Source organism: Dendropsophus ebraccatus, chromosome 6, assembly GCF_027789765.1.
Source record: "Dendropsophus ebraccatus isolate aDenEbr1 chromosome 6, aDenEbr1.pat, whole genome shotgun sequence".
Classification (NCBI taxonomy): Eukaryota; Metazoa; Chordata; class Amphibia; order Anura; family Hylidae; genus Dendropsophus; species Dendropsophus ebraccatus.
Window position 1 is genome coordinate 38,936,177 of NC_091459.1, and position 25,012 is coordinate 38,961,188.

Consider the following 25,012-nt stretch of genomic DNA (forward strand, 5'->3'; position numbering starts at 1 on the left):
AAAGTGGAGACAGAATGAACAGCTCACACACAGTTTTCTGCAGAAATACCCCTTATAATGAGCCCCATTGATGTTGCATGACTATTTCTCTGTCTCTATGTAAGGGTGTAGGAGGCAAGTTGTTTGGCACATATATATATATATATATATATATATATATATATATATATATATATATACATACATACATACACACTACCGTTCAAAAGTTTGGGGTCACCCAAACAATTTTGTGTTTTCCATGAAAAAGTCAATTATTCACCACCATACGTTGTGAAATGAATAGAAAATAGAGTCAAGACATTGACAAGGTTAGAAATAATGATTTGTATTTGAAATAACATTGTTTTTACATCAAACTTTGCTTTCATCAAAGAATCCACCTTTTGAAGCAATTACAGCATTGCACACCTTTGGCATTCTAGCGGTTAATCTGTTGAGGTAGGCTGGAGAAATTGCACCCCACACTTCTAGAAGCAGCTCCCACAAGTAGGATTGGTTGGATGGGCACTTCTGGCGTACCATACGGTCAAGCTGCTCCCACAACAGCTCAATGGGGTTCAGATCTGGTGACTGCGCTGGCCACTCCATTACCTATGATAGAATACCAGCTGCCTGCTTCTGCTGTAAATAGTTCTTGCACAATTTGGAGGTGTGTTTCGGGTCATTGTCCTGTTGTAGGATGAAATTGGCTCCAATCAAGCGCTGTCCACTGGGTATGGCATGGCGTTGCAAAATTGAGTGATAGCCTTCCTTATTCAGAATCCCTTTTACCCTGTACAAATCTTCCACCTTACCAGCACCAAAGCAACCCCAGACCATCACATTACCTCCACCATGCTTAACAGATGGCGTCAGGCATTCTTCCAGCATCTTTTCATTTGTTCTGCGTCTCACAAACGTTCTTCTTTATGATCCAAACACCTCAAACTTGGATTCATCCGTCCACAACACTTTTTTCCAGTCTTCCTCTGTCCAATGTCTGTGTTCTTTTGCCCATCTTAATCTTTTTCTTTTATTGGCCAGTCTCAGATATGGCTTTTTCTTTGCCACTCTGCCCTGAAGCCCAAAATCCCGCAGCCGCCTCTTCACTGTAGATGTTGACACTGGTGTTTTGCGGGTACTATTTAATGAAGATGCCAGTTGGGGACCTGTGAGGCGTCTGTTTCTCAAACTAGAGACTCTAATGTGCTTATCTTCTTGTTTAGTTGTGCAACGCGGCCTCCCACTTCTTTTTCTACTCTGGTTAGAGCCTGTTTGTGCTGTCTTCTGAAGGGAGTATTACACACTGTTGTAGGAAATCTTCAATTTCTTAGCAATTTCTCGCATGGAATAGCCTTCATTTCTAAGAACAAGAATTGACTGTCGAGTTTCAGATGAAAGTTCTCTTTTTCTGGCCATTTTGAGCGTTTAATTGACCCCACAAATGTGATGCTCCAGAAACACAATCTGCTCAAAGGAAGGTCAGTTTTGTAGCTTCTGTAACGAGCTAGACTGTTTTCAGATGTGTGAACATGATTGCACAAGGGTTTTCTAATTATCAATTAGCCTTCTGAGCCAATGAGCAACCACATTGTACCATTAGAACACTGGAGTGATAGTTGCTGGAAATGGGCTTCTATACACCTATGTAGATATTTTAAGCTAGAATAGTCATTTACCACATTAGCAATGTATAGAGTGTATTTCTTTAAAGTTAGGACTAGTTTAAAGTTATCTTCATTGAAAAGTACATTGCTTTTCCTTCAAAAATAAGGACATTTCAATGTGACCCCAAACTTTTGAACGGTAGTGTATGTATATATATATATATATATATATATATATATATATATATATATATATATATATATATATATATATTAGGGATGGTCCGAACCAATCGTACGAACCCGAACCCTCGGTAATGATTTCCGCTGTCTGCCCGCTCCGTGCAGCGGGCGGATCCAGCGGGAGGACCGCCTGGAAAAATGGGATACAGCCTATGGCTATGGCTGTATCCCATTTTTCCAGGCGGTCCTCCCGCTGGATCCGCCCGCTGCACGGAGCGGGCAGACAGCAGGAGTCATTGCCGAGGGTTCGGGTTCGTACGAACCCGATCCGAACTCGGTTCGGACCATCCCTGATATATATATATATATATATTTATTGTAAGAAACAATATTCCATACTCTTCCCAAAGATTAACCGAATTATATTTCAAAATTTTCATTAAAATGTGTTGCTTCTATGCCCTTTTATATTCTAAAAAGTAAAAGCACATTTACCCAATCATGTCAACACTAGACTGGAGCTACACAGCGATTCCTGGGCCCTTGCAAGAAAAACGAGACAGAATTTTGAAAATGAGTTTTCACTATATAATGGCTGCTGAATGTACCACTAACAAAGTACAATGGTGCAAAATTACTATTCTACTCTACTTGTTAGTAGTCTTTGCTTGAGTCTGTCACTTATTCAGTGTAAGTGGATTTACTATTGTGGTACATGGGCTATGGTTATTTTGGTACTACCTGTCTGATCTTGCCAACATATTAGTCTGGATCTTGTTTATGCCATTGTCAAATTATCATATTGTGCAACAATGACACTATGTCTTATTTTCGGGGGATCTCCTATTTCTCCCCTATCCTATGGATAGGGACTAATAAGTTTTAATAATGCTGCGTTTACACGGAACGATTATCATGCGAATTTGCACAATAACGATCGAATTTGAACGATAATCGTACGTGTAAACGCTGTGAACGATCAAACGACAAGCGCGAAAACGTTCAACTTCTCAAATCGTCGTTGATCGTTCGCAAAAATTTTGCAGATTGTTCCGTGTAAACAATCGTTTGCCGATTTAACCAATGTGTGAGATAGGCTTAAGCGATCGCAAAACGAATTTTCCTTACGATATATATCGTACCGTCTAAACGCTGATCGTTATGAACAAAAAAAACACGTTACTCCGACATAGTCAATCGTACAATTGGGCGAATTATCGTTCCGTGTAAACGTAGCATAAGAAAACCCCTTTAAGTACTTTAGCCTTTCTGCCTTTTGTATGTATATCTCTGTAATGTCTGATTTTGTCTATATATGCATCCCCAGAATTGTAAAGTGCTGCAGAATATGTTGGCGCTATATATAACTATAATTAACATATATTCAAATATGAAAACAAAGTAAGTGAAATGCAAACTTACCCACAGATCATGTTCTGCATAATCAAACAGCAGCCACACTTTCCTATCACTGTGAGACAGGAATACTTTCTGTAAAGCAATCACATTTGGATGCTTTAATTCGCGCAACAGCTAAGTGAAAAAAAGAAAAAAAAAACATAGTTAACAAGGGTACAAAAGTCTGTTAGTAATAGCCATTATGAGGCTGGGTTCACACTACGTATATTTGAGGCTGTATTTTTGAGGCTGTATAGCAACCAAAACCAGGAGTGGATTGAAAACACAGAAAGGCTATGTTCACATAATGTTGTAATTGAGTGGATGGCCGTCATTTAATGGCAAATATTTGCTGTTATTTTAAAACAACGGCTGTTATATTGAAATAATGGCAGTTATTTACCGTTATATGACGGCCATCCACTCAATTTCAACATTGTGTGAACAGAGCCTTTCTGTGTTTTCAATCCACTCCTGGTTTTGGTTGCTATGAGGACCTGACTTGCGGACCAAATACTGCCTGAAATATACTGAGTGTGAACCCAGCCTAAAGAAGCGGCCTAAATACATTAAAACATAATATGAAAGATAGTAAAAAGTAAGTACATTTTACATTCATGTTTATATTGGACAGGCAGGTGTATGTATAATCTTTATTTTCTATATCAGTGGATAAAAACTAACATAGCCAATCTAATTCTCCCCAAAACCATACACATGAGGAAGCCTTGGTTTGACAGTACACTGATGTCTTATCAACTGAAATCCTTATTGGCCAAGCGGAAACATGTGCTCAGAGCCAAGACTCTTATGCACCAAGGTGGCATGTCCATGACTACATAGCACACATTAATGGAAAACTATCAGCAGGTTAGAAGTAGTGCTCCGCTCTTTCTAGTAGCTCCATAGGTCGTATTCCCCGCATTCTCCTAGCTGTGGATAGGTGAAAAGTTAAAGTTTAAGGGCCCTCTCACACACAGTATTCTTGCAGAATTTCAAGTGGAGCCCACAGAGGGCGCATGAAGCATCCTATTCAATGAATAGGACAGGCAGAACTTCAAGCGGAGGCTGCAGTGCAGGCTCCGCTTGAAATTTCATTAGAATCACTTTTAGGCTGGGTTCACACTATGTATATTTGAGGCTGTATTTGTGAGGCTGTATAGCAACCAAAACCAGGAGTGGATTGAAAACACAGAAAGGCTCTGTTCACATAATGTTGTAATTGAGTGGATGGCTGCCATTTAATGGCAAATATTTGCTGTTATTTTAAAACAACGGCTGTGGTATTGAAATAATGGCCGTTATTTACTGTTATATGGCGGCCATCCACTCAATTTCAACATTGTGTGAACAGATCCTTTCTGTGTTTTCAATCCACTCCTGGTTTTGGTTGCTATGAGGACCTGACATGAGGACCAAATACAGCCTCAAATATACATAGTGTGAACCCAGCCATAGGGTTCATCAAGTTGAATATTTTTGCAAATACATTAATTTAACAAATTTGCCTCCTTCTCCTGATTCCCCCCCCTCCCATTGTTGTCAAGGTTACCTACCACCTCCCCACTCTAAAAGCAGTGGTCTGGTTGATGCAATGAGCAGAGTGGTGGTCGGTAGCTTAAACAACAAGCTGTCGACCGGAGCAGAGAAATAGCAGACATATTAAGAGACGCAGGCCAGTTAGCTAAATTAATGGATTTGCAAAAATAATTACTTCACAAGCCCTTAAAGTATAACTATATTAGTTGAAATGAGAATACCCCCTTTAAGTTTCTTTTATACAAGACTTGTTTTCTATTTAAAGCAGAGACACAATGTTTAGTTGAGTTCACAACTCTTTTCCCATATAATGAAGGATTAAAGCAACTTATTTTATTATGGAGCACATGGCAAGTCATCTTGTATAGTTATTTATCTGTAGCAACAATTTCTTGTATAGTTATTTATCTGTAGCAACAATTTCATGTGATTATTCATGTGTTAGACATGAAATCATATGAACAGCAACAATTTAGCTGGAAGGAGTAAGTATGCTGGGAAGTCCTATTTATCTTTCACAAAAACATTTGTGCATACATATCAAAAAGATTTCAAAGCATTCTGCAGTCTAAAAGTATTCTGATTTACCCTACTGAATACATACTAATAAACAAAATAGGACACAGCATGTCAGTACAGTAGCACAAAGATTTAACCCCTTCAAGACTGAGCCCATTGATGCACAGATGTCCTGGTCAAATTAATGCAATGTTCCTCCCCATAACGCTTTGATTTTTCCAACTACAGGGCTGGTAGGGGTGTCATTTTTTGCGCCATGATCTCTAGTTTTTATTGGTATCATATTGATCACTTTTTATTAATATAATTTTAAAAAATCAGCAATCCTTTTTTTTATTTTTAGAATGGGCAAGGAGGTATATCAAACTTTTATTGGGAGGGGGGTTTATAAGGGGTTATTTAATACTTTAAAAACTTTTTTTTACACTTTTTTCACTTTAAAACATGCAATCAATAGATTGCAAATACTGCTCTATGCTATGCTCTATGCGATGATCTATGCATAGCGGTTGACTGACAGCAGACTCTATGCATAGAATGCCGATCCAGCAGGACTGAGGTAAGTGATTTACCTCTGCCCGTCTGTACAAGCAATCAGCCATACTGCGGGGGTCTCGATCAGTCAGTGACAGGGGCTTGTACTGTCACTGAGTACCTTAAATGCCGCAATGCTATAGATTGCGGTGTTTAAGAGGTTAATGACAGGCAGTTGCGGGATTGCAGCTGCCTGTCATTATGCTGGACTCCTGGGACACTGATCTCACTCTCTCACTGCAGCGGTCCCACACACATGTACAGCCCCTCAATGAGAAATGTATATGTACATTCCTACTGCACTGGGTATGTGCAGTAGAAACATATGTATACACAGTTTGCTGACGTGGAGGAGTTAAACAGCTTTGGGTGATAAATAATGATGCCGGGAATTCCAAAGTTCATTCCATGGCACTGCTTCCATAATTTGAGGCTTGACACATTGGCAAGAAATCTCCCTTACATATATTCTAAATGTAGCCCCTTAACATAATGTGAACATTGTCCTATTCTGTTCCATTTTTAGATCTGATTTGGATGGGGTAATAATGATAGTAAATGTTGTAAGTTAAAAGGTATGCTTGCTGTTTACTGTTTTTATTTTTTTCCAGCTGTCTGAATAAAGCTGCATGCTGGGCTATATTATACCAAGTGACTTAATGATCCTTTATTTCATGGAGAAAAAAAAAGTTACTTTGTGGCAAAAACATCACTACCCCTGTTCACAGGTCGTGTGTGATATTACAATTCAGCTCTGTTTACTTCGATGGAATTGAGCTACAAACCACACCCAAACAGAGGACAGGTGAGGTTGCTTTCTCTGGAAGATAGTTGGCCATGTTTTCTAATTCTGGATAACCCCTATAATCCAACTCACCATCCATCTAGAGAAGTCTAATCCATTATACATAATAGCAATAATACTAGTTAATGTTGTTCCTTCAATCTTTGGTATCTTTTCAGAACATTTTTATTATACCTAGATATATACCGTGGTTCAGATCCGGTTGAAGCCGTTTATTCCCATGATCTGTGAACATATTTGTTCAGGGTGAAACCCCGGTCATTAGCCATTTACTATTCCTGTAAAAACTAATGATATCAAAAAGATTAAAAAAAATCTCAATTTCTACACTAGTTGAAAAACATGCTATTTTCAGTGGATTTTCTAAAGCCGCTTTGCTGAGCATAGCTGGCAATACTTTGTGTCCTTTGATTATATAACTGAACATCTGGGCATCTGAAAACAACGAAACATTCAGCCATGTGGAAATGCTGAGCAGATAAAGTGACTTCATGCAGCATTGTAATTAGGGCAACTTTGTACATGTCATGTATAGCATCCTTCAAGCACCACTTCATAAAAAGAATGTAAAACTGCAAACACACTGTATTACTGATCCTGTACTGATTCCCACTTACAGCCTTTACAATAGATGGGCTATGCATTAAATATAAAAGATGGTTGTCCCACTATAGCTTTGTGAGCCATACTTGAACATTTCCAGTTAATACATTAATACTAGAGATCAGCGCGCGTTGAGAATGCTGGAGTCCAATCCTTCAGCATTGAATACCAATGGCTGAGGAAGTTGGAAGTATGGACTCCCTAGGACTGCATGCAACTTCTTCAGCCAACGGTATTCAAATACCAAGCGATCAGACTCGAGCATGCTAGACTTGCGCTCATCTCTAATTAAAACCTCTTCATGCTAAGGCAATGTTACGTCTACTGGAGGGCCTAATAGAGATGAAGTATCCTGAGATACCATTTGATCAACTATGTGGGTACTGCCATACTGTTCAGACAATCATTAATGGGAGGGCAGTTGTAAGGGCGCCATTACACTAAACGATTATAGACCTTACTTGGCTAATTAACAGCTGTTTAGGCCGATAATTGCTTTAAGTAGTCCTCTCCATTATACTCCTGAGCTAAGTAGTCGTCTCTATGCATCAGCATGCCCAGTTTGTAACCTTACAGCAGTAAAATGCAAAAGAGTAGCAATTTGGAATCAGGATCTTTTATCCTATTTACTGCTCCGGAATAGTTTAAATCTTAGTGTAGGCATTGTTATAGATGAGCGAATCGTTCATCTAAACGAAGCAAAGTGGTTCGTTTGATCAGTGCTCTCCTCATGAAGCGGACTGCCTTTCAGCACTGCTCCGCTCCTGGCCACTCCCAGGATGCTGGGAAAAACTGGATCCAATCCTGGAAAACTCCCAGTTCCCAGTCTAATTTTGATCTCATTAGCCCCAAAACAGATACCATGAAATCCTCCCCAGTTCTGGAGATTCGGTAGTAGAAGTGGGGTATAACAAAATTAACAAAATCAAACTGTTCCTCAGCATCAAGACTGAGAAGAATAGTTGTATGGCCGTGCCACATATAGATATGTGTATTAATTATTAAAAGCTTTTCCTATGCTTAACATGGAGGTGGTACTGTCGCCACTATGTGAGTGTTTGACTCACAGAATGGTGTATCCGATGTAAAAGGTGTAACGAGGCGAGCTAACTTGTTGGGCATCTTACCAGCGCCCCCCCCAGTGTGTAATAGCGGTTGTCTGCATATTTAAACCTAAGTTTGGCCTGTGCTGGAGTAAAGGTATCTAATAAACCTTTGGCTTCCAAGTAAGCAGTCTTATTAGATTCCAAGGCAGTAACAAGGTAGGCATGGCTAGCCTTCAATGGGTCAAAATGGAGTTTGCAGTATTTCGGTATTCTTTTTTGCAGTATATAAGATAAAAGATTATAGGGTACATTTATCAATGACCGCTATTTTTTTGCACAGCTCTAAGGTTAAATTTCCCTGGTTTCATACCACTGGATTTATCAAGAGGTGTACGCAAAAATTTGCGATAATTTTCAAGTTTGCGCTAGGTGAATTTGAGAAATTTGTCCCTATGTTTCCTCTTACTACCAGTTTAGATGTTTGCCATAGAAGTGGTATGCTCAGCATTGACAAAACATTATCATCCAAAAAACTCCCCCAGTGGGTATGGAGGTAGGTAGGCAATGTTGAGGAGGCAGCCACTATTGCAATTTTATGGGTGCGTGATCTAACACAATTATAGTTTTAATTTTGGACGACCCGTTAAAAAAAGAGTGTTCGCTAGTACGAAGCAAACAGGAGTGAGCCTCCTTTACAAGAGAAGAAAAAGTATTATCAAGGGTTTGCATTGTTTTACGTGGGTCAGAAGAGTAGCAATGAAATGTAATACAACAGAGACATTCTCTAAATTGTACAATGGCAATGCCCACAAGGGTAGGCATAGAAGAGATGAGGGGAATATATCCGATGCGTTCTCCCAGCAGGCTTTATTGTTACATAGGAAATCGCTGCATCAGAATCTGTAAAGATGATTTGTCGACTGTTTTCCATCACACAGATATGGATGAATAGTTTACAGTTGGCTGTCACTTTCAACGAAAAGGCCTTAAAATGCTAAATTTTATCATCCAAAGACCGTTTGCTGTTAAAAAACAAAGCAGAAGCCTTGGGGTCCTGAGCATTTTTCTTTTGTGATTTACCTGCCATCTGTGGTGAAAGTTTGGAAAGGTATTTGCCCATACGTCAGGGTGCAGCAAGAGAACTAATGAAAAAGGTTTTATGGTGGAAGACAAATCCGCTATGGAGAGAAGTGATAAAATGCAACCACGCTCAGTGTCCCACCACTAGGATTAACCAACAGCTGCAGGAAATTACAAAGAACTGCTCATAAGCAAGAAACATTGTGCAGTCTACCTCTAGGGTACAGCTAAAAAATTAGGCCTAAGACCTCTCAGGAAAAATATTGTGGGACAGGTCTATTATTAGTAGCCCACTAACATAGAGGTCCTAAAAAATAAGATAGAGAGTCTCTGCATAGGAAAGTAGTCAAAGGACTTTGATGCCACCTAGTGGAGAGAAGTACGTAGTGCAGTCCAAGTCAAAGTCCGCCTGGTTATAGTCCAAGCACAGTATAAGTAGGGCTTGTTATATTGGCCATTGTTAGCCAGCAATACGCCAGAGAGAGCGTTGGGAAGTGCAACTGTAATGGTTAAGGGAGGTTCATTAGAACCGGATATCTTCCTGCAGCCAGGTCTGTATTACAGTTTCTGCGGCAAGATGGTGGAGGACAGGTTGGTGTGGGAAGTCAAGCTAGTAACACTACACTACACCGTATGATCCGTTTCTAGGTGGATGACAGGGATGAAACCATGGATGTCAAAGAGCTAGCGTCAGTGTTCACAGGAGCAGGGTACTTTGGGGTGTCCACAAGTCTGCTGGCAACATGGGAGGTATAAAGTTCAAATGGATCAGGCCACCGATTGGTGGTGCAATACCTCCAGTACAAAGTCTGTACGCAAGGCCAGGGTTTTTTCAGCTTGGGTAGGTTGCATCTGGTATGTGCGGAGAAACCCCACAAAGCATTCCTCTCATATCCTGTGCACTAGTGTGATGTGAAAGGGTGCAGTGAAGGGGGTATAAACCAATTGTTTATACAGAGCAATGTGTGGCCGAAGATAATTTAAAGTTACTCTGTACCGACAATCTGCCCCCTCCCCCCCCCAAACAACCGCTTGTATCGTCAGATAGCTGCTTTTAATCCAAGATCTGTCCTGAGGTCCGTTCAGCAGGTGATGCAGTTATTGTCCTAAAAAAACAACTTTTAAACTTAGAGTACCTAGAGTACCCGTGCCCAAGGCTTGCACCGCCCCTCTGTCCCTCCTCCCCGCTCTCTACACCTGTAGGAATGCCCCAGGCAAGATTTTTCCTATTCATCACTTGTCTGAACACTACACATGGGCCTTAATGATCCACCACATGTGCAGTGTTCAGACAAGTGATGATTAGGAGAAATCCTGCCTGGGGCATTCCTAAAGGTGTAGAGAGCGGGGAGGAGGGACGGTGCAAGCCTAGGGCACGGGTACCAGGATAGATCTTGGATTAAAAGCAGCTATCCAAAGGTACAAGTGGTTTTTGGGGCAGATTGTGGGTACAGCATCACTTTAAATGACCGCATAAAAAATTCGTAGGAACGCTCGTTTGCATGATAAAAAGGAACTGTGTTAAAGGGCCTTAGTAACTAATGTCTGAAGTAATTTCCTGCTTGTGACCTTTTAAGGCAGCTAATAACACTGCATTACTTTCCGATGAAGATTGTGTAGATTTGCATTGTGCATCTGTTATCTGATAACCACAATGTAAAATGTAAACCAATTTTGTATAAAAAGTCTTCAGATTTGTTTTACTCATTATTCATGGCAAACTATTATTATTATTATTATTATTATTTATTTATTTTAAAGAATTTTTGGCAGTATTTATTTCGGCAGTTTTATGCAATGAAAAGTGAAATACAAATTCTTGTATTTCTACAAGCAGCCAGCAGTATTCAAGTCAAATTGTCTGTGGGAGAGAGCTAACAACCATATCTTATACCTACTAAAATGTGTTCCTTTTAATTTTAACAGGATTAACCTTTTACGGCGGTCCGTGTGGTGGGAATCGGCTGTATGTTACAGATAACACCTGCCTGCAACTACCGGGAGAGGACTTCAGTCCGATTCCAGCATTTTATCCCTCTGCATGCACAGATCAATATTGATAGCAGCATGCCGAGAGTCACCTGACAGGTGCCAGACCTATCAGGGGTCCAATCAGCACTCCCACAACAAAAAAATGGTTTGCTATGACTGCCGGACGGTTATACTTACCTTCGGTTGAAGCCATGGTGTCTCTCCTAATTGAGTCTGCCTTAAGTCTGAGCATAGCATTGATCAGTATAATCAATCTAATGATTGCTTATTATAGTTGTAAGATATACAGTGATGATGACAGTGATTACGTGCAAACATTATATTGATAAAATATTATTTTACTGTATATAGAATAAATATTGCAAGTTTGTAAGATCAGTCAGCAATATACCAGAAAAGTCTAAATTTGGTTCCTATAAACAGTTTAACCAGGGGTAATTGTTAATTTTGGATTGCTAATCAGGAGGTCAGAGAAAATGTCAAGTTTCTAGAAATTATAACATAGCGATTCAAAGCCCTAAGTTTTCTAAAAATATATATATTTTTCTAAAGTTAGTAAAAAGAGTTCAAAACGTTTATAAACTGGGTATCACTGTAATCATTCTGATCTACAGAATAAAGATAACATAAAAAATCATTAATAGTTTCAAAACTGCAAGGTTTTTTTTTTTCAATTTTAGCCCAGAAATATATAATTTTTTTCTGTTTTGAAGTACGCTTTTTGATCAAATAAAGGATGTCTTTAAAAAGGACTGTTAGTCCGGTAAAAAAGAAGGCCTTATATGGCTCAGTATATAGAAAAATATAGGAGTTATGGCTCTTTAATTATGAGGAGTTACAAATTTACCAAAAATCTCCTTCAAAGGAAAGGGTTAACTTAGAAAAGAGTAGCTGACTTTCCTGTTGGTGGCACTGTTGTAGTTGAGGACCAGGGAAAGGTCAATACCAGATCCCTTTATTGAAATGCTGCTTTTCGGGTCTAAATAGTTTTACAGTTATTAGAAATAAGCGCGAGCACAGTATTTCACAGATTTTATGATTGCCTTTCTGAAATGTATGTAGTAAATGCCTTTCCAATATACAGAACAAGCCACCTACCCGATTACATAGGTATTCTCTCTCTCTTTCACGATGCAGCTCCTGCCTAAATGGCAATACTATTTAAGATCATTTAAGTACAGATACAAAGACACTGAAACCATTCTGCTGATTGCCTTGTGTAATACAGCTTTTCCCTCTTAATCCTTAGTACTGTAATTATAGATGCAAAGCACATTACAAGATTGGGTGTTTATGGGGAAAGTCATATCACCAGGCACAGGGCTGATTATTGGCTGCAGCTCGCTGTTGCTAGCCTGCCTTCCCAATCTAATCACAGGCATTTGCGGCCAGAATCATTGCAGCCAATAGACTCACAGTGTGTATCGGAGGATCCCAGTATGCCGGCTGTCAACAGAAATAGATTTTCACAGCACGTCACTTTGCATTCTTATATTATTCCAGTTTATTCTATAACAAGAGCTCATGTTAACTTAAAAATATTGTACACATTGCAGTACACCTGTTCTAAAATCAGTAATATGAGCATACATTGCAACATGTATGTCATATACAGTTACATGCATGGGTTATATACTGGGAGATAAAGATACCCATGATAATCTACCTTGCATATCATTAGCCTTCCTTTTTATTTTAATCAATTATTAAGATTGCTGTTATTATTATCATTTTTATTATTAATATTGTTAGAGACATTCTATATGCAAATAAAATTAACCTGAGGCCACATTTCTTTTTATAGTAAGCATGAGCATCACCTCTTGTATCTTCTTACAGAATACACATGCATATACATATGGGGTGTCCAGACTCTCTAATTTACCCCCAGAGTGGACAACATGGCGGCTTACAATCCAGCAGCTATTGTGTCATTGTACTGCAGAGAATAACAATCCTTGCAGCTATTTTTAGACTTTTATTGCTCTGCTTCTAACCCATCTTCCGCTAGGCTATTAATCTTCCCTTGATTCTTTGTCTGGGGAATACGTAGCAAAAGCTAACACTGCTCACTGTACAAGCACAAAATGGAAATGTGACTGCACAGCACTGGGGGGTTGTTTATATTACAAGTCACATTTTACAGATTATACTGAAGGCATTGTCCAGAAATGTACTAAACTATTCTTCTTGAAGCATCTAACCGTAATGTCTCGAGGAAAATAAATAATTACTGTTCATCTCGTGGTCATGTTTTCAATAAGATAATGTTGTTTCTTATCACAGCATGAAAAATAATTGTCACTTCTTCTTCAGTTTTATCTAAATTAGGTCACACACCTCCAAGTTGTTGGCCAAACAGGAAACAGGAATTTTTACTGCCCTCCCCATAAACATACCCATGAATGCTCAGGTCAGCCATTCGTGCATGTATACCCAATTGGGATAAAGGAATAAGATTAGAAATGAGCGTAACCCAACCATGCTCAGGTCTATCCAAACCCGAGCATGCGGCATTTGACTACCAGTGGCTGGAGAAGTTGGATGCAACCCTAGTTTGCAAAAAAATAAGTCTTTAATGATTGTCCAATGTGGGTGTTGTGGGGACATGTTAAGGCATGAAGGGGGCAGCCTCATATTTACTGATGCTGAGTGTGCTTCTCAATAAATCTAGCATGCGACATAGGGGTGCAGATACGCCAGTCTTGATAAATCCCCCCCACAGTGAAAGTCAAATCTATGACTGCAGGACTTGAAAGTAAATCACAGCACACTGTGGCAAAGGACCCAATGCCTCTCTTATGTAGCTGTGGTTCAGGAAACAGCTGATACGTTCCTTTAAAAAGGACCTATTACATAGGTCGTATATTGGCCAACTAGCCATACAAAAGGAACCTACTGTAAAGCTAGACATACACCTTCAATAGCTGACAGATGTACGATCATTCGTCCATTAGTTATGACTCCCGTCTGCTGTTCGACCTCCTCATACACAGGAGTGTTTGGCGCGGCCAAGAGTTTCTGTGTTCTCTATTGGGAGGACTAGGCTGTTTATCTCTCCCTGAATAAAGGGATTTTCCATCACGTCCTACCCCTATTTCCATCATCAACATTGTCTGTTGGTGGTTGTTCGAAACAGCACCCTACACCTAGTCAAAGGTGTACGGGGAACTTAAAGTGACACTGTCACCCCCAATAATCATTTTTCAATCTTTACAGGTGTGTGTAACCCGCCTATATCTCTCTGCATACCTGTAACTATTTTTCAGTTTCATGAGTTTCACAGCCAGCAGCGAGGCGCAGACATAGAGCGCAGGCGCACTGCGGCGGTCCTTTTCGGCGCATGCGCAGTGCGCGGCGGACGCCGCGGTGCGCCTGCGCTCTATGTCTGCGCCTCGCTGCTGGCTGTGAGGAGGGTTTCACAGCCGCAGCGAGGCATCCGGAGAGTCCCACGCAACAAGGGACGGTGCGGCCGGTGTAATCGGCGGGCTGTGCGTGCGGCGGTCACCTTCTGCGCCTGCGCCACATGACAATCCCGCACGCGGAAGACGGCGGGAGATGTGGACGCGCACGTCAGGGAGGCCTCAAACACAGAGCCCAAGGGGGCGGGGTCAACGGCGCTGTAATGGGCGGGGCTATGTGGCGCTTCAGGGACCAAGCCCCGCCCAGTGGGGCTAGAAGATACCCGGCCAAATTACGCTTTCAGGGAAAGCCACCTCATGAAACTGAAAAATAGTTACAGGTATGCAGAGAGATATAGGTGGGTTACACACACCTGTAAAGATTGAAAAATGATTATTGGGGGTGACAGTGTCACTTTAAGGCTTCAGGCGGGTTGCACAATTTTCTGAGACCTTTATTTCAAAATCTGGAGTAGTGGTGGAGACGGCACTGCTGTAGTGGTGGTGCTCGTGGTGGGATGGCTTCACAGACATGGTTGAGAAGAAAATCTCGGCACTCACCAAGTCAAGTATTGCTTATTTATTCTGTGCAAAACATCATAGGGCACAGGAGGACGCGTTTTGGCGTATAGCCTTCATCAGCTGATGAAGTATATACACCGAAACGCATTCTCCTGTACCCCATCATGTTTTGCACAGAATAAATAAGCAATACTTGACTTGGTGAGTGCCGGGATTTTCTTCTCTACCTTTATTTCAAAATGACCTCCCTGCTTTCAGTTGTAATTTGATAGTAGTGACTGGTGAATGAAGGAGGTTCCAGTTCCCTTCTACTGGAAAATGACTAGTGTGTCTGTGCTGATTCACATTCCTAAAATAAATCTGACGCAATATGATGTCTATAGTTAGCACTAGGTGGCAATGCCGTCTTCTTAGATCCCAGCTCAAGGGAGCACAACCATCTATCATATATCATCATATATCAGTATTTTAGATACTTACACCCAGTAGAAACCCATTTATTATTATTTATTATTAATATTTATTTATAAACCCATCCTTGCAATATCTGGCCTCATGGAGCTCAAATAGGCGCATTCTCAGTGCCATTTGTAGGAAAATGTTGCTGGAGGGGCTGCCCAGACTATCCTTAGATCATCTGGGTGGCACACTGGAGAGAGAGAGGCAGTCTTCTGCCTATTACATATACCGTCACTGACATTACTGTTTTAATAGAACATATTGAAAGACAACGATCAGCCGACATTGTGCATTCACGTGTCCCGTGACGTTAACAGTGATCACGGATCCATGATAAAGGACAATTTTATAGCCCATTGCTTTCAACTGAGCTATGCACATGATCAGTTTTGTTTATTTTTTTACACATCCGCAATCCGTTCCGTGGAAAAAAAAGTCATAACTTGGACCCTGATCACAGCACGGATGCCCCACTGAAATCAATGTGGCATCTGTGAAAACACGGATGTGATGTCAGCTATGTAATTAACTTAATGACTACCATTGTACAATTTTAACAGATCCGCAGAAAAAACGGACACAGATTGCAAAATGAATGCAATCACCAACAGTTTTTTACAGATCACAGAGCGAGCTAGCAGACTTAATCACGGGCCTTAAAAATCACTGAACATGTAATGAGGCCTAACAGCAGGTTAGAAGTTATGTGCCTATAATACACAGGGAGCTGAGGATTAAGCTAATTTTCTTACCTTGATCCTCAGTCCAGTTTTCCTGAAAAATGTAAACTTTATTGAAGTGGATTGGTGCACTGGGGGGCAGGAATACATCATCTGCCTGCTAAATACTCGAGTACTCCGCAGGGATGGGCACTCAAGTGACTTAAAGTGAATGTAGCACTAGGTACATCACTTCAATTTTTTACATTAACAGACCAACATGGGCCTTCTTTTTCAACCGCCACCTGGTTCCCGTCCATGTCGCTGGTCTAATTCCGAGCACCAGCCCACCTGGTGTTGGGGGCGGGACCACTGGCCTCAAGTGTGACGGAACCCAGTCCCCTGTGTGACGCAGCTCCGTCTGTAACCATCACCACCCCACCCCCACCCCCGTGCCAAGTATGGAGCGGACTTGGTTTTGACAATGGCATCTAAACAGTTAAAAAGCCATCATGGGTGATTGCTCCATGCTGGTAACTTGAAGTTAGCAGTGCTGTGAGCGGTGGGTGGGTGGTTGGTGCGGGCCAACCAGGTCACATTAGGGGGCAGATGGTTAGCACACAGAGAACATGGCAGATGAGCAGCTTTCTAATAACCATTTTTTTATGAAGTGTACTGTATTTTCAGCTGTGCAATAGCCTACAGTACATAACATACAGTACAGGGAATCCTGGTATCATATTTAGTATAAATAGCAGTATCAATATTTCACAGCAAAGTGCATCACTAGTCAAGACTAGTCATTCACCTAAAGATCTTGCATGTGCTAAGACACTTGCACTGGCCTGAACATGCACTTTTGATGCACTTGTTGTTCACTTCGACTTAAAAAGCTTTACTGTGCATGCGCCATAGCCTTGACCATCTCTATCCCTGAATGCTGTCAGGTGTCCTGCAGTGATCTTCTTCACTTGCTTCTCAGAAGTACTCTGATGCGCACACACACAAGATTTTGGCCCAAGATCATCTGACAGATCGGTGCCACGCTCATATGCGTCTGTCTGGCGCACAGCATGATAAATTCCTCCCAATCTGTTCCTGACCATTAAATAGCATAAATCTTATAACAGGTTCCCTATAAAGGGGCATTCCATATTGCTAGAATATACCATGATTTTGTGGGGCACAGTAAGAATGCCGCACTCCCGAGTTTCTTCCTTGCTCTCTATCATACAGCTAACAGGCCCCTATTACTTGAATGGAGCAGCACACAGTTTCCTGAACAGTCGGGTGACACTATGCAAGTTAGAAAGAAAAACAATAAAGGGAACACAGTGCTTAACCAAAGCTGCACTTCATTTTCAAAACTGAACAGAATGTGTTGCTTTTTATTAATCATAACATGTCTCTTTTCCAACATGAAAAAGAACTGCCTTAAAAAATACCACTGGTATCAGGAAGTTATATAGATTTATAATTTACTTCTATTTAAAACATCTCAAATCCAGTACCTATCAGCTGATGTATGTCCTGCAGGCAGTGCTCTCTCTGACACATTGCCACCCCTGTTCGGTACAGGAACTGTCCAGAGCAGTAGCAAATCCCTATAGAAAACCTTTCCTGCTTTGGACAGTTCCTCTTCAGCACTGTGTCAGACTGGAAAAAATACACCACTTCCTGCAGGACATAAAGCAGCTCATGTACTGGGATACTTCAGATTTTTTAAATAGAAAGAAATTACAAATCTATATAACTTTCTGACATTTTCACCAGCGTTCCCCTTTAAGTTAAAATTAATACTGTTGGCAGTAAATCTGTGTGACTGGGACCTTTAATACCAACTAGACTACATCTCTTTCACGTTGCTAGGATAGCTTCTCTGCCCATTATGGAAAAATATCCATCTTGTCCACAAGGAGAATTATATCAAGACACAAGAAAGATATTCACTGGATTCCCATGCTTTTAGTGTAACTGGCTATATATCACATGAGAGTCCACATAAAACATATGGAAGCACTTAAAAGAGACCCGTGCCAAGAGTCATAATTTTACTAGGGTGCTGCCACTGCATGAACACAGTTGCTTTTGAACAGAGGTTCCTTGTTTCTTTCTGCCCGCTCAGCAAACTGCAAGAGAACAAGTGATCTGTTAGCGTACAGTACCTCAACAAGACTTTAGAGCTGCTTGTGGTCCATACACGACACATGGTCATCCCATTACTGAATTTCAAGCCATCTGCTCAAACTTAATTCTGTCACTGCAGTTGTTCAGGCTACAATAATTCACCATGTGAATCACTGTAGAAACACACTGTCAGCTCTTAGCATGGTTTACTAAAGTAGCAAGGATTACAGTGGTTTATGGTTTAATGTCAGATTTCCCACATTTTAAAATCTAACATGCATGCTAGGAATTATTATAATGAATGCTGCATAACTAAGAGTAGTATCTAACAATATCTGGGCAGTGTTACTCGAAATATCCTTAAAGCAGATGTACCACCTGGTACATGGCAATGGGCTTTTTACATTAACAGACCCGTGCTGGCGCAGGGATGACGGTGGCCCGGTCCTTTTGGTGAGCTGCAGCCAGGTTCTCGGGCACAGTGCCAGTCTATTACCGAGCACCAGCCGGGCAAGATGCACTGGGGGCGGCGCTTGACACAGGATGCACTGGGGCGGCCCCTGACACAGGATGCACTGGAGGCGGCGCCTACTCTCTGTGATGCGGTTCAATTAGAATTAATGGAGCCACGTAACTAAGGGGAGGGGAGATCGACACTGCTGCCCCCAATGCACCATGGCTGGCCAGTGCTCGGGAATAGACCAGTGCTGTGCCCATACTTTTAATCTTTAAAAGATTGTGGGTTTTTCTTCAGTTATACTATGGCTGCAGCAGGCTGTGTGTGTGTGTGTGTGTGTGTGTTTGCTATGGCTGCAGCAGGCTGTGTGTGTGCTCTATGGCTGCAGCAGGCTGTGTGTGTGTGTGTGTGCTATGGCTGCAGCAGGCTGTGTGTGTGCTATAGCTACAGCAGGTTGCCTTTCTGTGTGTACTATGGCTGCAGCAGGATGTGAGAGGTAGAAATTAAAGGGGTATTCTGGGCAATAGTAAAAAATCCAGGGGGTGGGGTGTGTTTGATAAATAACTCTCCTGGTGTCTGACTTGCCAATTATAAAGGAGCTGGAGTCAGAGTTGGGAGCCAGTTCCTGATAAAGTTCAGAAGTTTAGAGGTGGCCATACACTTTCAATAACTGGCAGCTGAACGTTTGGCTGTCAGTTATCTCTCCCACCCATCTTCCCCATACACAGGAACATTCAGCATGGTCTTTGGGAAAGCTGCAGTGAGAGTAATGATTTTCCATCATGGCCAACCCCTATCACCACCAACGTCACCTGATAATAATAATAATAATAATAATAATAATAATAATAATAATAATAATAATAATAATAAATTGTATAGCACCAACAGATTCCGCAGCGCTTTTTTTTTTTATACATACAGTAAAGAGGTTACATAATACACAGTTAGATAATTAGAATAAATAAAAATACAAAGTGTATACGAGACCTGCTCATTGGAGCTTACAGACTACAACTGGGGTCAACACCAGGCACAAGTGCTTCATTTGTCTATGGTCCAGCCAGGGGTGATTCTAGCCTCTCTGCTGCCCGAGGCGAACTATAGGATGACGCCCCCCCCTCCCATCAATCCGCCCACATTATATTCTAATACTGCCCCCCTCCCCCCCCCCCCCCCCGTCAATCCGCCCACATAATAATCCAATTCTGCCCCCCCCCAATGCTGTCCCCAGTAAACATAATGTTTGGTCCCTTGCTGCACAGAGGATGTCAGGAGAGGAGGGGGCTGATCTTATAGGGGAGGTCACAGCAGCACAGAGGAGGTCAGGAGAGGAGAGTGCTGATCTTATAGGGGAGGTCACAGCAGCACAGAGGAGGTCAGGAGAGGAGGGTGCTAATCCTATAGGAGAAGTCCCAGCAGCACAGAGGAGGTCAAGAGAGGAGGGTGCTGATCTTTTAGGAGATGGTCCCCCTCTTCCCCCCCTTATAGATGGTCCCCTCTCCCTTATAGATGGTCCCCCTCTCCCCCCCCCCTTATAGATGGTCCCCCTCTCCCCCCCTTATAGATGGTCCCCCTTTCCCCCCTCCCTTATAGATGGTCCCCCTCTCCCCCCTCCCTTATAGATGGTCCCCCTCTCCCCCCTCCCTTATAGATGGTCCCCCTCTCCCCCATCCCTTATAGATGGTCCCCCCCCCCTTATAGATGGTCCCCCTCTCCCCCCTCCCTTATAGATGGTCCCCCTCTCCCCCCTCTATTATAGATGGTCCTTATCCCCCCTCCCTTATAGATGGTCCCCCTCTCCCCCCTCCCTTATAGATGGTCCCCCTCTCCCCCCTCCCTTATAGATGGTCCCCCTTTCCCCCCTCCCTTATAGATGGTCCCCCTCTTCCCTCTCCCCCCTTATAGATGGTCCCCCTCTTCCCCCCCTCCCCTTATAGATGGTCCCCCTCTTTCCCCCCCCTCCCCTTATAGATGGTCCCCCTCTTCCCCCCCCCTCCCCTTATAGATGGTCCCCCTCTCCCCTCCCCCCCCCTGCACAGCAGATAAAACAAAAACAAAAAACAGCACACAACTCACCTGCCATCCGTTCCCCCGTCGAGCCTCTCTGGTCTGGTCCCCGGCTGATGCGCGGCTGCCGGAGGTGTCCCGTCCTGTCCCCGGCAGCGCGCGCATCAGAGAGCTCCCCGTGCGCCTGTGGCTGTGACTTCCGGCGCACGGGGAGCTTTCTGATGCGCGCGCTGCCGGGGACAGGACGGGACACCTCCGGCAGCCACGCATCACCCGGGAGACTAAGGCTGCATTCCCACGTTCCGTGATCCTAACGGATCACGGACGTGGAATGCATGTACCGGAGTCCCCCCGCGCCCAGACAGCATCTGTAATTAGATGCTGGGAGCGGGGGAGACTGTATTCATAAGTGCCGCACTGTAGTATCAGCACCGCGCGGCTGATTCAGTACAGTGCGGCGCTTATGAATACAGTCTCCCCCGCTCCCAGCATCTAATTACAGATGCTGTCTGGGCGCGGGGGGACTCCGGTACATGCATTCCGGGAATCAGTGGCAGATTATAATGTGGGCGGCCGGGCATGGGCCCCCCGGAGCCTCGGGCGGCCGCCAAACCGCCCATATTATAATCCGCCATATGCCGCCCCCATGTTGACAGCTGGTGGCGCCGCCTGAGGCAGACTACTCAGGTCGCCTCATCATTGCGGCGCCACTGGGTCCAGCCATTGTTCATAGTTGGAAAGAACAGGATGAGCCACTCACACGCCGATGTCTGATTGCAAGTAAAATGTATAAAGTACATGGAGCAGTCAGAGATATAGAGTGAGGGGACAACAGAAGGGGGGGAACAAGTTTAGGGAATGTTATAAGTGAGCCTAAAGAGATGAGTCTTTAGGGCAAACTTTAAACTGTAAATGTTGGGAATGAGTCTGAGGTCTTTGGGTAGGGCTTTCCAGAGGACTGGTGCAGCACGAGAGAAGTCTTGAAGGCAGGAGTGGGAGGTTCTGATAATCGAAGATTTTAGGGTTAGGTCATTAGTAGAACGTAGAGCACAGGTAGGAGGATAGGAAATTGACTGCAGCACTCTATGCTTCGGTGAAAAAAATGTGATGAGAAAGGAAGACCGATTAGTAGGAAGTTACAATAGTCAAGACGGGAATGGATCAGGGTGACAGTCAGAGTCTGAGTTGTGTCAATGGTGAGAAATGGGCCGATTCTGGAGATGTTTTTGAGATGAAGATGACAGGAGCGTGTAAGAGCTTGGATATAGGGAGTGAAGGATAGATCAGAGTCTAGCATAACCCCCATACATCGAGCTTGATGCACAGGAGTTATGCTAGTACCACAGACTGAGAGTGAGATGTCGGGTTTGGGTTGGTCAGAGGGAGCGAATATGAGAAATTCAGTTTTACAAGAAATAGAGAGAACATAGTGTTAGAGAGAGCAGATAGACAGTCACTAGTACTTTGCAGGATGGCGGGGTGATGTCACGGGAAGCAGTATATAGCTGGGTGTCATCAGCGTAAAGATGGTATTGAAGACCAAACCTGCTGATGGTCTGTCCAATGGGGGCTGTATAGGAGGGAGAAGAGGAGGAGGCCCAGGACCTATCCCTGGGGAACCCCAACAGTAAGAGGTAAGGGAGAAGAAGTAGAGCCAGAGAAGGATATGCTGAAAGCGGTCAGAGAGGTATGAAGAAAACCAGGAGAGAACAGAGTCCATAAGGCCAAGAGAGCGGAGCATGGAGAGGAGGAGCTGGTGATCTACAGTGTCAAACGCTGCTGAGAGATCCAGTAGAATCAGCAAGGAGTAGTTTCCTTGTGATTTGGCCTTTAGGAGATCGTTTGACACCTTAGTGAGAGCAGTTTCAGTGGAGTGAAGGGATCGGAAGCCAGACTGTAGAGGGTCAAGAAGAGAGTTATCAGAGAGATAGCGGGTTAGGTGGTGGTTGTTCATAAAAGCCCCATACAGAATCAATAAACTTTATATTTTAACAATTCAGACTTCTGTCTGCAGACCTTTTAACATGGTCAGTCAGTTAATACACTACAGTGACACTTTGGATGACGAGCATAATTCATTTCAGGAACGTGCTTGTAATCCAAATTACTTGTATATGAAAGCAAACTTTCCCATAAGAAATAACTGAAATGTTGAAGATTCGTTCCACAACCTAAAAACAAGGTAGATGAGATGTTCTGTATCAATAAAGAACACTGTACCAGTAAAGAAGGGGTTAATCAGTTAACTCTCTCCACACACAATGAGAGAGCTTTCTATCCAGTACAGTATCAGGATGGGGGCCTGGGGGGGTGGGGCTCATATTACCAAATCTTGCTTATTCACTAAGTTACAATCTTTTTTTTAATTGTAAGCTTGTTTTGCCCAGTTACTTGGGACCTAGTTACTTGTAACCAATGTTTTTACTGCATATACATTTTTTTTTACAGTTATCAAAATTTGGGCAGTAATATTCATTTATATGTAGAGTGGCAAGCTACAGATCCTGCTTTTTTCTACAGTGTATTTATATGTAACTGTTCAAAATTTACTAAGGCAGAATGTAAGGGAGAACTGTATGGTTGTGTGCTTGTGTAGTATACAGTAATGCATCAGTATCAGAATATAAAGAAAAACAAAATCACACTTACTGCAATCTCTCTACAGGCTGACATGGATATCCCTGTACCTTCAATTTGCTTCAGTGCATATTCTTTTTCATCTTTTCTGAAAAGATAGAAATGTTATTGTTATTGAGAATAAGATCCAAGATACGTTAAAGTTGATGTCCATCGGGATATAATTATTTAGTTTTGCAGTTAAAATTTTTTTTAAAAACCTAGTTAGTTACCCACAGTTACTGCAATAGTTATCTGCCCCTGCCTCCTGGTTCTGTCTCAACACTCTTAAAGGGAAACTAACAGAATCTAATCTGCTGGTATGTTTCTACAAGGCAGAAGTAGCTGAGGAAGAAGGTAACTTTCCTACCTACATCCTCAGTTTTATTAACTAGGCAGTTCAGTGCCATGAGGGCGGAATCCCCGCTACTTAGAGGAAGTAGTGGTGCACAATGCACCGCTACTTACTGTTAGTCTTTACACTCTGTGGGCCGGGCGCTCTGCACCTGACCCATGGAGTGTAAAAAACGATTAATCCCATTTACATTGTTCCCTATGGGAACACACAGCTCGGTTCTTAAACTCGAGAGCAGAGGTATTACTGTACTAGGAAGTGGGGATTCACAGGGGCTGTGGCTAGCATCAAATATGCAGAACTGGAGGGTTGGGCAGGTAATACTCTTTTTTTAAACCTAGACTAATTATTTAAATGGCCACACACTATATACATATATATATACAGTATATATATATATATATATATATATATATATATATATATAATATATATATATATATGAACTTCTAATGAGACGGCACTCCGGATTAAAGTGAAAAAGCAAAGTGTCTTATTCACACATCAGTTGCGACGTTTCGATCTACTCCATGAGATCTTTTTCAAGCAGTCATATACACACACACATATACATTATATATATATGCGCATATTCTGCCGGATGCCTTAAAAAATGAAAACCACTGTTATACTAAATACTGTTTATGTTAAAAAGGTTGTCCCATGAATAATTATTAAAGGGGTAGTGCGGCGCTAAGAAATTATTCACAAAATAACATACATTACAAAGTTATACAACTTTGTAATGTATGTTATGTATGTGAATGGCCCCCTTCCCGTGTTCCCCGCCCCCGCCCGTGTACCCAGAAGTGCAGTGCACTATACATACCTGATCCGTGTCGACCGACCCCGTCTGTAATCTTGTCAAAGACGTCATCTTCGTGAGGCCGGCCGACCCGCTCCTGCCGTACCTCATGCCGGCCCCCCTCTGTCGCGTCATAACTGTGCTCAGCCGCGATTGACTGAGCATAACTGTACTCAGCCAATTGCGGCTGAGCATAGTTATGACGCGGCAGAGGGGGGGGCGGCATGAGGGACGGCAGGAGCGGGTCGGCCGGCCTCCCGAAGATGACGTCTTTGACGGGGTTGGTCAACACGGATCAGGTATGTATAATGCA

At 42.5% G+C, this 25,012-nt stretch overlaps 1 protein-coding gene and 1 long non-coding RNA gene across 4 annotated transcripts in view; one reads left to right on the forward strand and one right to left on the reverse strand.

Moving 5' to 3' along the window:
* The window catches only part of CDK19 (cyclin dependent kinase 19), a 123,093-nt gene that overhangs the window by 76,830 nt on the left and 21,251 nt on the right, over positions 1–25,012 (reverse strand). The window contains exons 2-3 of the mRNA XM_069973632.1: positions 23,573–23,648; positions 3,195–3,305 (exon numbers count right to left, since the gene is read on the reverse strand). Coding sequence (XP_069829733.1) covers positions 3,195–3,305; positions 23,573–23,648 — 187 coding nt within the window. The remainder of the gene's footprint in view (positions 1–3,194; positions 3,306–23,572; positions 23,649–25,012) is intronic.
* Positions 1–25,012, forward strand: part of LOC138794768 (uncharacterized) — a 77,963-nt gene that overhangs the window by 6,811 nt on the left and 46,140 nt on the right. For all 3 annotated transcript variants that reach the window (XR_011363493.1, XR_011363495.1, XR_011363494.1), the window contains exon 2: positions 6,374–6,567. This is a non-coding gene — a long non-coding RNA (uncharacterized lncRNA). The remainder of the gene's footprint in view (positions 1–6,373; positions 6,568–25,012) is intronic.